Genomic DNA, 12,879 nt, shown 5'->3' on the forward strand with positions numbered 1-12,879 from the left:
AGATTTACGTGGAGCTGGGGAAAAATTCCTTAGCGCTTTGTCTCCCATCGCACATTCTCGTGGGCATTTAAATTTTGTGAAGCAGCCATAAATTATGCGCTTTATCAGCGATAAAAGTAAATACAGTTGTTGCTACAAACACGCCTATTGGGAGGCGGTGGGCTTAGCAGTCTTACCTGGTCCTCCCCCGTTCAAATCCCCACCCAGCGGTACCTTTAGCTTTCCCTATTGGGTCAACTGTCCCTTGGATTGCGTATATAAAACAGGGGAGAATAATGTTGCCCATGGTAACTACTACGTAATACCCAGTATATATCTTCAATATTTTATACTTCATAATGCTTTCCAAAAATTAAAAAAATATTTAATGTGATAAAAACGCATTTAACTACATCGAATTTAAAACTTTTTTATTTATTGAAACTAAATTATTTCCTATCTTTAAATTAAAATCTCATAATCTTTTCTGTCCTTTAATCTTGGGCAGTACACATCATTTCTTATTTGGTCGTTTAATGATTATTGATTACATAATATAATATGTTTTTTTTCAAAGTTTATTTTCTTTACCAAAATTGCAGGGTATAGAGAAAGTCACCTGCAATAGGGACATGTAAATGAATAATTCAAAGTGTCCTGCAACGGTGTCCTGCGTCGAGCGTAATGCGTAAAGCACGCAAAAGATTACACTTACCAGGGCACATGTGTATGCGTGAGTATCTGTGTGAGTGCATATCTGAGAGTGTGTGTGTGTGTGTAGTTAACGCTTTATCTGAGGGGTGCCAAACCAGAGACGGCCTACAATAGCAACAACAGCATGCGACAAATATTTAACGTTGGCATATTTTTAACCCACACATACACAAAGAAAGGGAGCCTCACAAAAGGCCTTCACCACCCAACCCAGCTACGCCCACCATGAGCCCTCTCCTGGCTTATGCATGTTTTATCTTGCCCACGTGGAATTTGCGTGCGTTTAAACGTTTTCGATAAGGTTTCCCTTTTAACCCGCAGACGTTACCCCAGCCTCGAATTCACCCCCTCACCAACACACACACATTCAATGAAGCCTTGACTTGTTTATGTCTCTCTGTGTGTGTGACTGCAGCCGTGTGTGAGTGTGTGTCTGGCATATTTGAATATGCGTGTTAAGACCTCGGCTGATAAAAATGCCTTTGGTTAAACATTCTCACCCTTTGACCCTTGGGGTAGGCATGCATAACATACGATCCGGAGCCAAAAAATAAAAATAAAAACACGAAATATTTCCCTCGGTGGGGCATTGGAGCGTTAAAGATTTTCAAAAGATTTCACCGCATTTTATGGGGTTAAGCGGTGGCAATCGCCATTGATTGGATGTCCAGTTCAAGAGGCTTTTAAGCACCTGCGTTAAGAGAAATAAAAAAGTTTAAGTTTTACATAGCTTGCTCAAGTAAAAATGATGGATTTCGTTAATTTTTGTTATTCAAATGCTTTTTTATTTAATTTAAAAAATACTTATACTACTGGTTAACATAAGATAATTAAATATCAAATATTTACAACAAATTAAAGTTTAAGTTTACTATAAAACAAAGCCTCCTTACTCTCGATATTATTATTTTAAAGTTTATATATAGCCCTCAAAAAATATTGCTTCCAAAAATGTGCAGAGTCTGTGCGAACGCCAAAAAGCGCTTTAAGCTATTGTTATCGACATGGAGCGTCTGCAGTGGCGTTTCCGCGAACCCCCTTCAGAAAGGCGTATCGCGCATCGGGATCAAGGGCTGGGCAGTGCCGGCTTCGTGTTATTAAACGCGGATTAAGTGGCAGACCCGGGACCTGAACCACACCAAAACCACACCAGAAAACCGACCAGACGACCCCGGCCAGACTCCGTGGCTTGCATGTGCATAAATTATAATGCGACGCTTCCTGCCAAATACGCCCCTCTTTTCTGAATGGGATTGCCCGCTCCATCGCCATCGCCATCAAGTCCTCCAGCTCCAACTCCATCTGCAGGCTCTGCTTACTTTTACATAGTCCAATTTATCGTTACTTTGTTTGGCACACAATTTTATGCTTAATATGTGTCGGCGCACTTGCATATGGGGCTGTACGCTGGAAAAAAAGAGGTCGGAGTTTGATCTGGTAATTTTAATAAAGAAAATAAAATTATAAAATAAATTATTAAATGAAAAAACGTTAAAGACTTTTGATAGGTTGACTAGAAAAATGTATATTTTCATTTTATATTTTTATGATAGGCTGTTTTAGCATGTGCCAGACAAAAATATATTTTTCCTTAAGCTTTTTTTAATGGAAACAATATTTAGAAAAGGGTCTTTATTTTAGTTTGAATACCCGCGTACTGTTAAATCTATTAATGTACCCTCTTTTTTTTCCCCTAAATTTTATGTAAGCAATATTTTGTGTTTATATTAAATACTTTTTCCCAAGTGCATTGAAGACCCCCAACAAAGTTGGTACTTGGGTCCGGCTCATTCCTGCTGCTCGTTCCGGTCACGGCTTATCCTATCGAAGCACATGCAATATTTAAATTGCAGTCATGGCCGTAGCTACTCCATATCCATAACCGTATCTCGAGCAGGGTATCTGGTATCTGCCACCCATCCATGGATGCATACTCGTATCGTTCCCCGTTCGTTGACATGGCCAACGGCACTGGCATTGATCGGAGGAGCCCAGAAAAAGGACCCGAACCAGAGCCCCGAACTCACAGCTACTATGCAAAGTCACAACTGCATAAATTTACCACCAACTTTGCATATATCATAAGGGAAATGTGCAGAAGAATGTCATCTGCATGCGACTCCCACAAAACAAGAAGTTTTCTGAGTGGTTTGAAATCAAAAAGAATTAATCCTTAAAATACATTCATTAAAATAAGATTTAGAGAGATAATTATTGAAAATTTAATTGGTGTCATTAGATAATATTAAGAAACTTAAGAGAATTACAGAATTTGTGTAGAATTATTGTATTAATAATTTTATAAATAAAACCTGTTCAACTCTTTTCTGGATCATTTGCACAGCAAATAAAAATGATTTGTTACATAAATTCTAAGGCAACTCAAAAAATGAAATCCAGAAGAGCTGTGAGTGCAGAAACATTTACAAATACACAAGTTTTCCCATTGGCATTTGAAAACTAATTTAACGTAAATGAAAAGCCAATCGAATAATCAATAAGCAAACACAAACATGAAAGACAGCTGGCTAGTTTTTCACTTGCCAATTCCGATTGCCTTAAAAATGGCACTTCAGCTGAAGGACGGATGACCAAGCACTTCGGTGGTTAAACAATGGATACATGCTATTGCAGATGCATAAATTCGGGACTGAACCTACGTTTCCATTCAGTTCGATTTCCCCCCGGCAGTTGCATGTCACAAACGCTAAAACAACATGCACTTAAAAGAGTCAGTACATCGCCTCCGCCCCTCCGTCTAATGGATGTGTGTACTTGTGTGTGTGTGCTGTTGAGAAAATAAACAAAATGCTTGTTGATATTTTGTGGCAGCCAATGAAGCAAACAACTTTCTGTCCATCCGTTTGTCTTGTGTGTCCATAGCATCCGTTGGCCTGCAGCGGTATCGGCAAAATCAACAAGAGCCCGAGTCCCCAGCAAAACGGGATGGGGAATGGTCAGGTCAATCGTCCCGTTCCAAATCTGCTTCCATCTGCCCCATAATTGCAAAGAAAAGCGGAAAATATGTGTGCCAATCGGTCGGGATCAGATCCGAATCCACAGCTCAATCTCAACTGGAATTCGAGCTCAGTAGTGAGTTATTACGTTTCACTTGCTACCTTTTAAATCTTTTGCCGCAAATTGTAACAGGGCAAGACTGCGCCCCGCCAAAGTAACTGAGAAAGTAATCAAAAATTACAGAGTCTCAGGTGACAATTCATCGGCAAAACACAGAGGGCTTCAATGACTATCAAGTATAAAATGAAATAAAAATATCTTTAAGGTGGCTAAGCTTAAGACTTTAAAGTTTACTGGTTTTAAAACCTCATTCGTCTAATATTATTTGCTTATCGATAGGAAAATTTTTCGTTATTAAAAAGAGACAATCTTTGCAAATTGTTTTTAATTACTAACAAATTTATAAAATAGTTTTTATTGGAAGCTCTCTGTCTATGCTGGAAAGAATAAATTATATAATATGATTATGCTTTGTATCATTGACAAAATATTTATACATATTATTAAGTTATATCCGTATTTCTTAATGTGGTATTAACATTAGTTACAAAAACTTAAAAAAAGATTAGTATTTAAGATAAGTGTGAAGCGTAAGAATAACTGAATTACTGAACCCTCAATTTTGATCACCCTGAAAGACCAGACAGATTGTACCCACATCAAATCGCCATATCTAAGCCCCCGTCAGATTGACGTCTTTCCCCGTGTTCCACAACCAATTGTCAGCATTGTTGGCGACAGATTTTAGCCGCTTGTTAGTGGCCAACAGTGGCGTTCATAAATACACATCCCGAGAGCTGGGTTAGCATCGAATCCTTGTCACATGCTGGGCTACACCTTAAACCCCGCGTGCGTTGGATATTTTTCTGCGGCATTTCCCACTTTTCCCGCTTTTTCCGCTCAGAACCGCGCGTTCGACAACAAAGCAACGTTTACGGCAGAAACCGCAGCGCCGGGCACAAGGTAACCAGCACACACATCCCGAGTAAACCATATAAATAAACAAAGTTGTGCCCCTCATCCTTCGTGCTGCGTCCCTACGCACTTTGTCGTGGAGCGAGAAACGAGAGGCAAACTGTCGAAACTGTCAGGATGTCAAATAAGCGACAGTGGGTGGCAGACAGCAGGAAGTGCGGTGTTTTCGAGTCCAGAACTGTACAGAACAGAAGCAGAACCCACGGCAGTATCAGGATCAGTGGAAGGACCACGTCCACCCTAGGCATATTTATTGGAAATCTGAAACAGCTCGAATGTCGGCACTGGAAAAAAAACTGTAGTTCAAATTAACTACTTATCTTCAATTTTGATTTCACTTCCATTTGATTATACTTTAAAAACTCTACTAAACTAAATGCCGCCTGAAGAACAACATAAATGTTATTTAAAAGATATCTACAAAATAATTATTTAAAAAAGGAACATCTTGTGTCGGTGATTAAAAATAAATGTCTACCGCAGTTATCAATATAGTAAACCTTGTGTTAATTTTTCCAAGTGCTTTTCTCCACCCACTCCAGTGGCAGCCACTCCTGACCATGTATCCATGTCCGGCATCAGGCACAAAGAATTTGTTACATGAAATTGTTAACGGGCTGAAGCCGACGCCTCGACTCGACTGCGTTTGATGCCTTTTGCTGATATATGGCCAACCTTTGACATCCTTTAAACGAGCAACATGATGCTCTAGATTATGGCCAGGAGATTGGCTCGACTTTTCCCTGTTGGCTCCTCGGTTTGCCCGGATTGTCTCACTTGGGCGATACGTCAATGTGACAGTTTGATAATTTATTTTGTTCAAATTTTGTTTTTCCTTTGCTTGGGGGAAAGCGCTTAAATAAGTTATCAACGAGGACCGAGGGCCATGTAAATGGCAGCACGTAAATGAATGAAATTATTTTGCGACAAATTAAGGCAAATTTATGCGTCAAGGCGACAGGACAGGGGATTCGAGATGGTTTGGCGATGGTTTGGCGATGGGAGCCTGGAAGCCTTGTAACCGGAAACACAATCCACAGCCAAACAAACAAATGCGAAAACGGAACGGAACAAAGCGAGCCGAAACGAAACGAAACCAACTAAACAAACAAACAATGAAACGAAAACGGCAGTCTCGAAGTGGAAAAAGCGTAGAGTTTTCCTTCAGCGAAATCCGAGCAAGGCTTTGTGCAGCTGCCCTCTTTTCCGCACTTACCCCGCAAAACTCGGGCTAACTGGGTCCGCTCTGCACTTGTACATATCCAGATATATATATTTTTTATTTCCCAGCCTCACTCGCCGAATCAAATGTCAATAGAGAGTACATTTCATTCTGCCGGGTGATGCCTTTCCACCCATCAACACCCACTTTTCAGTTCCCGCATTGTAACTGTCACAGTGTTTGTTTGCGGATTTGGAGCTCTTTCCTCTTTGGTAACGCGCTTTTTTTTACCACGCCTGCCGTTATCCTTTAACGAAGGAGTAGCCACAATCTTAAAAAATCGGTTAATTAATTTCTAAATACATAAATTTAACTTAACAAACATTTACAAGAAATTTTAAGAAAAATCGACATTCCTATGCTGACCCGAAAATTTTTAAGTAATTGATGACAATTTTGGATTTTCTTGTGTTTTTTTTTCCTCAAGAGCATCTGAAGTTCATGGGTTTTCTTTGGAGACCCCTAATCCGCTTTCTGGTTCTGATTCTGGTTTTATTTCCGGGCATCTCCTCGATGCTGTCCGCCCCGTTTTCCAGCCATCGACTGAGATGCCCTGCGTTTGCTTTTTATTTGCACGGAAATGTATAATTTTTCCGAGTCAAATGTAAATACTTTTAGCGTATTTTTGTAAATTTCATTGGTTGGTTTGGCTTGCCTTGAATTTTTCGGTGCTGGAGCAGGGGGCGTGGCACATGCAAATGACATGCCTGATGCTGCGTAAATAATTTTAGCGCTCTCTCTTTTGGCATAAAATGCAAAATAAACATTTTATTCTTGGCAGAATTCGTTCTTTAAATGTGGGTCAAATGGTGTCCAAAAAAGGCACTTGTATCTCGAAACCAGATGCCGAAAATTCAGTTTAATTGTATGCGTATTTGCTGCTGCGGTTGTGTTTGAGATGGTGGAATTGTCACGTTTCAACAGCTCAATTTTCGGTTTTGGCGATACGCGAAGAAAACTTTTCAATCCAATTAAATTCATCGAAAGCCGAAATCTCGATTTGACAATTTATGCATCCTTGTGAGACACCGCTGGCATATTTATTCCCATCGTTGGCTAGACAATGGCGCCTGCGGCCCAATAAATAACGCTCCCTTCTTTTGACACAATCGAAATTGGCTAGCAAACAAATTTCTCTGGCCTTTTTTTGTTAATGTCAACTCGCACCAAAGGTCAAACTCTTAACCCGCGTTGTGGTAAAAAAAAATGTGACATCAAATTATGGAATGTAAGCGAATCTCTGCCATTATCAAAAACAATCTGGTAGCCATGGACCCAGACAGAAAAAAAATTTGGGTTCAATGGGAAGAACTGGTAGGGTGAAAATAATAAATTAAAATAAAATGTAATTCGTAGATAGACAGCTATGAAACAATTTGCAATCCGTACAAATCAAAAGCTTCTAGCAATGTAAAATCTGTTCTTTTGCTCAAAGACTACTATCTAGTTAACCAGTCACCCAAAACTCAAAATTTAAAGTTTAAAAGTGAGCTGGTATATCAAAACTCATTCCATATCTAGACTGGCAACGAGCCACATAAAATATTTTTAAAAATACACAAATAATAACAATAATATTAAAAATAAGTTAACAACCATTGTTTTCACACAATACAACTACTGACCATGACGGCTAAGAAGACAACGTTTGATTTGATGAGCCTGGGATATCCCATTCACTCGGATCCCTACGAAGTGCATTTCCAATCTTCGTCATCGCCAAAACTGCCCAGGGAACCAGTAATGTGCCTCAAGGAGCTGAGGCAAAAGTTGCACAAGGAGGCCAGGAACGTGATGCCGGACTTTTTCATGCGGGATCCATCCTCCAGTTCCGATGAGTCGGATGATTTGGATTTTCCGGAAACCCTGAGCGAACGGGCACGCCGCATGTCCTTCGCCCGTCGTCGCAAATTGCACTACAACGAGTTCGCCACGGTGGAGTTGGCCAGGCGCCTGATCCACGACGAGTTCGCCACATTAACAGACAGTCTATGCAGCGAGGATATCGACTTCATCCCCGAAATCGCCGAGGAGGAGTGCCATCCCTGTGAACACGATTCAACTGACTCGTACCCATACCTTCAATACGATCGCTTCACCACCCATTCACAGATTTCTGACGACAGTCTGCCTAAGGAGGATCCGGAGCCGGGATTCGATGGCAAGCATCACTGCTTCGAAAAGCTCATGGCTGGTGTCGTGGATCATCCGGCGGTGGTAAACATTCCCACTGAAACAGAACCAACAACAACACCCCCACCCCCGGAACCGGAAGTGGTTGACATACTAGTCGAGGAGGAGGAACCTCAAAACCACGACATTGGGAAAAAAGAGTCAAAGCACACGCGGGTCGCGGACAAAGGCAAGAACTGGGACCTTAGAGCTGTTAGGACCGAGACGAAAACCATTCGCTCGAAAAATGCTAAAAACCGAGTTAATCCGCGCACTTTATAAACTAAGATGGAGTGAAGAAATCACAGATCTTATTAAAACTTAAAATTTTAACTTGCAATGCCTGTAATACAAAAAGTTATTTTTTGTGCATACTCAAAAAAAACCTTTTCTTTGACATTTTTAAGAAATTTTCAAATATCGTTTTGGAAGCTTTAGATTATTTTAGATTTAGATTATTTGTTAAAATTTTGCCATTAGCTTCCTTGAATCAAAAAATATTTATTAATATGTCTCTTATGAAATGAGTAGCAATAACAGCCCTAATGGAATCAAAATGAATGTGTTGATACCAAAACCCTTTGTTAATGGTATTTAAAACCAAAAACTTAAAAATAATGTCAGAGTCCTTAACACACTCTACTTTATTTTAATCTTTGAGGCAAAGGGGGTCCTCACACGCAGACGCATCCAAACTAATTTAGACACCAAATAACCGTTATCGCCTCTGATCTCAAATGACTCCATCTAACAATTTCTTGGCCAGCACAGCTTAAAAAATATAGTTTTTGCAACCCAGACACCGCACAACTTTTTGGGCCATAATGGACCCAACCCACACAGACGCACACATGAGAGCACGAAGGACTTTCGAAGGGATAACTAAGTGAGCAACAACGATAATGACACCTAACGGGCTTCTCACTTTCACTTGCCTTGGTGTGCGTGAAAGGAGAAAGTAAGGACGAAGGATAGAACAGAGGAAGCATTTATTTTGGAAATGTAAATGTAAAGCTACAAAATTCTCAATATTGCGATCGATTATATTGCTTTTTTTAACTTAAAACATGAATTTACCAAAACATTGCAAGTTGATATCATCGACAAAAAATTTATAATAATATGCATATTTAACAACATACCCATATAAAAATAAACTATATGTGTTTGTAATACATAGTCAGCAACCAAATTTCGTTAATTAAATAAAACTCCGCTGTTTTAAAGCCAAAAAGTGTCAATTTCAATTTACATTTAAAATATAAACTTTAGGTATCTGTACAACCCATAACAATTATTTCACTTATTTCCACAAACGATTTTTTCTGCGCTTCTGTTATTATTTAAGAATCCATGTAAAGGCCAACATAGTTTGCGGTTTTGTGTATGTTAATATACTTTTGTTTCTTTTGGTATATTTTAATTACAAAACATGTGCTCTTGCTTTTGTTTTCGCTCGGTTTACAGTTCAATTTTATTTGCCTTGATATTTTTTTTTAGCTATAAAACGAAAAGAGCTTTGCTCAAAATTTGTCAGTTGATGATTAAAGTCTCTCACATGTTTTTTGTGCCAGATTTAATAAGTTAATCAAGAGCCAAGAGGCTTTAACGGAATTTGTGTGACTAAAATTGATATCATCGTAATTAAATTGACAGCACTAAAAGCATATTCGTTTGCCTCCCATTCAACATATTCAATTTCCAGTGCCATATATGCGATACAATTCGGAGCTGAAGCGTCGTCGAATTTTCGCTAATTTAACGTTCCTCTCGGCCATGAAATGAAAATAAATATCACGTCATACGATCTGCACCAAAAATCCGTTGTTGAGCTAATAAAGACTTTGTTGTCTGAGAAGGATAAAGCTGAAATTGTCTAGACATGCTCGGTTGCTTGAACCCCGGGCCTGTGGTCGCAGTCCCAGCTGCTGCCCTTCGTCTCAAGTTCAAAAGACAGAGCGAAGAGATTTCAATCCCTATTTTAGTACGTTGCGGGCACTTTTATGACATTTAATTGCCTTTTGCTTTTAGTCCACACACACTCCTCGCCTGGAAAGTTTGTTTTAACTAAGGGAAAAGGGACGAAAGGTCAGCACTGAATACAAGGGTTAATTGTTTTTTTTACCGATAAAGGTGTTTAGCTTGAGAGATATTTTTACAAAATGTTGCTTTAAATTGATAATCATAAATATAATCATTCAATATCATCATTTTAATATTGAATTTAAATATTAATAGATTTTATTTAGAAATCTAAATGTTTAGATTTTATATAATTGCTATTTCCAAATTTCAATTTAATAAAACGCTGTACATTTAAACACACACATTAAATACCTCTTTTTAAATCAAATTAATTATAAAGGGTATGCTTATGTGTTGGTATTAAACTTTTTCGCTGTAATTTTTGTTTTTTTTTTTTTGTGACTCATAAAGTGACACGTCATGCCGACGAATCAAGTCGAGTGGCTAGCAAGTGCCAGGTCCTAATCATCATTCAAACATTGTGGCCAGTCATCGTGACATATGTTAACCCGATCAAGTGTGTCCTTGTTTGTGTCCTTGTATACGTATGCTTTTGAGTCACCAGGACACAAAGCAATTGTCCATTGCATTCAGCGGCATTTGGCGAGACTTTGAGTTAATCAATGGGGGATGAGCAGAATTCATCGTTCTTCAATGGCAATCGAAGATACTGGCGATTGGTTATCGGCAATCATAAGTAGAATCTGTTTCGGAGTCCCTATTATGGTGATGGTTTGATCTATATTAACAGTTGGTATTCATTAATTTATTTTATATAATTTATTCATCCACTGGATAATAACATTGATATACTAAGGGTTGGTATTATTAATTTATTTATATAAAATTATATATCCACTTGGATACATAGAAATTTTTAAGTAATCAAATCATAAGCAGTTGAGCGCATCCCCCTGATGTCGCCTTGATTGATTGATTGGTATACCCCATTTGTAAGCACTTATGGGACAGTTTACCCTTCTGACCAACCGCCATCGAGCGTGAAGCTGTCAGAACGTGGGCCATTCTTGGGATTCGGGGTGGTGGAACGAACGATATCCATAAAATATGACTTTAAGCCGGGCATCACGTGCCACGTGAGTGTTGACCCCAAAAGGAAACCAAAAATCATAACTCAATGTCTAGCTAACCAAGTGCAAAGCGCGAAATTAGTTTACACTTGAACCATGGGCCACCTGTCCCGGACTGTCCGCCAACCTGGCCACCCCTCACCTGTTTTTCCCCTTGCCTTTTCCCCCCACCTTCCACCCACTCATTTTTGGGCTTCTTTTTGCTGCAGTTGCAGTTGCAGTCGCATTCGTGTTCATGCATAAACAAAATGGCTGCTGCAACAACCGGAAACTGACAGCAAACGACATTTGCGATATGCATCATATGTCTCCCCACTTTTCCGCCCGCCCCGCCCCCACTTTTCCGCTGTCACTTTCGGCGATCCGGGGCGGGGGGGAGTCAGCTACTTGGCATATTTCTGTCGTGTCATTGTTCCTCGTGCGTCTTTTTTTGCAGCTGCTCCACCTCCGGTTTTCCCGGGAAACCCCCGTTTTCCAAACTCCCCACCTCCACGCTGTCTGCGACTGTTAGCCTTGCAGGTGCAATTATGACGACGGGCATTGCATCGGTGTCTCTGAAAAAGTGGATGTGGGTGGTGGGATGGTGGGAAGTTGGACTGGTAACGAGCAAAAGCATGAGGCAGTGGGGTGGCAGTGTCAGCGACACATAAACATAACATCATCAGGCAACTTTTTGTAACTGTCAGAAAATGCCAGCTACAGCAAACAGAGAATGCATCTCACGGCTCATCAGTTAACTGCTGGAATACCCTTCAGCGTTGGTAGCTGAAAAATTTGCCACAAAAGCTTGAGCTTCAGTGAAATTCCATTAGATATATGAAAGGGCTATCCTTGTAAATATTGCCAATTTGCGATTAAAGAGCAAATTGCTTTGATAATTGATTTAAAATTCTACAGAGCGTACAAACCTATTTGTACTAATAATAATACAAATAAATGTAAACAGAAGCCACTATTTAAATGTTCTAAAACTACTTAAGAATTTATAATCTTAGTAAATAAATAAATAAGACAAAAGCTAAACAAATATAGGTAAATTTAAAAAAGAGTTTGTAGAGCATATCCCCAAAAGCTAAAAAAAACTAAGAACAGTGAACAAGTTGGAAACAAATGAATGTTGAATGAAACAACAACAGCAGCAAGAGGAGCAGAAACCCATATCCTGAGTTTGCTAAGGCTACAGAGATCATTCATAAATAAGAAATTTGAAGTATTACTCATGATAAGTTAAATTTTAAGTATTAAATGCTTTAAATATTTAATTCATTAAGTATTAATACTTTTAATAATTTGAATAATAGTATGATATTATTTCCTCCTTTCTTCCTAATTAATTCTAAATTAATTCTTAAAAATAAATGGTATATGAATACTTTAAAATTGCATTAAAATGTTTTTTCTTTCTGATATGTTTGATAAAAATTTAAATAAAATCATTGTATAAATCGATTGTTTAAACATCTGATTCCTTTCTGAAGGATACTTAGAATTTTAGGAGATTAGAGATATAAGGACGTCGTTAAGCGAGTGTTCACTGTAGTGACGAAGCTTGTGTCGCGTTTGTTCCAATTTCTGTAGCTTCTTTTGACGCTTCCACTGCCGCTGTTGCTGCATTTCCGGCTGCTGCTCCTGCTAAGCCGGCACAGTAAATCCTTAAAGCCCCCTCCACGCCCACTACCATGT

General features: G+C 39.1%; 2 protein-coding genes across 2 annotated transcripts in view; one reads left to right on the forward strand and one right to left on the reverse strand.

Annotated features, from left to right (window-relative positions):
• Positions 1–12,879, reverse strand: part of LOC128262351 (kinesin-like protein KIF20B) — a 66,817-nt gene that overhangs the window by 19,334 nt on the left and 34,604 nt on the right. The window lies entirely within an intron of this gene.
• LOC128262353 (uncharacterized) lies at positions 7,383–8,447 on the forward strand. Its single transcript, XM_052996544.1, has one exon. It carries the CDS (start codon positions 7,535–7,537, stop codon positions 8,360–8,362), a length of 828 nt encoding a protein of 275 aa, XP_052852504.1. The 5' UTR covers positions 7,383–7,534; the 3' UTR covers positions 8,363–8,447.

The sequence above is a fragment of the Drosophila gunungcola genome, unplaced genomic scaffold (assembly GCF_025200985.1).
Source record: "Drosophila gunungcola strain Sukarami unplaced genomic scaffold, Dgunungcola_SK_2 000001F, whole genome shotgun sequence".
Classification (NCBI taxonomy): Eukaryota; Metazoa; Arthropoda; class Insecta; order Diptera; family Drosophilidae; genus Drosophila; species Drosophila gunungcola.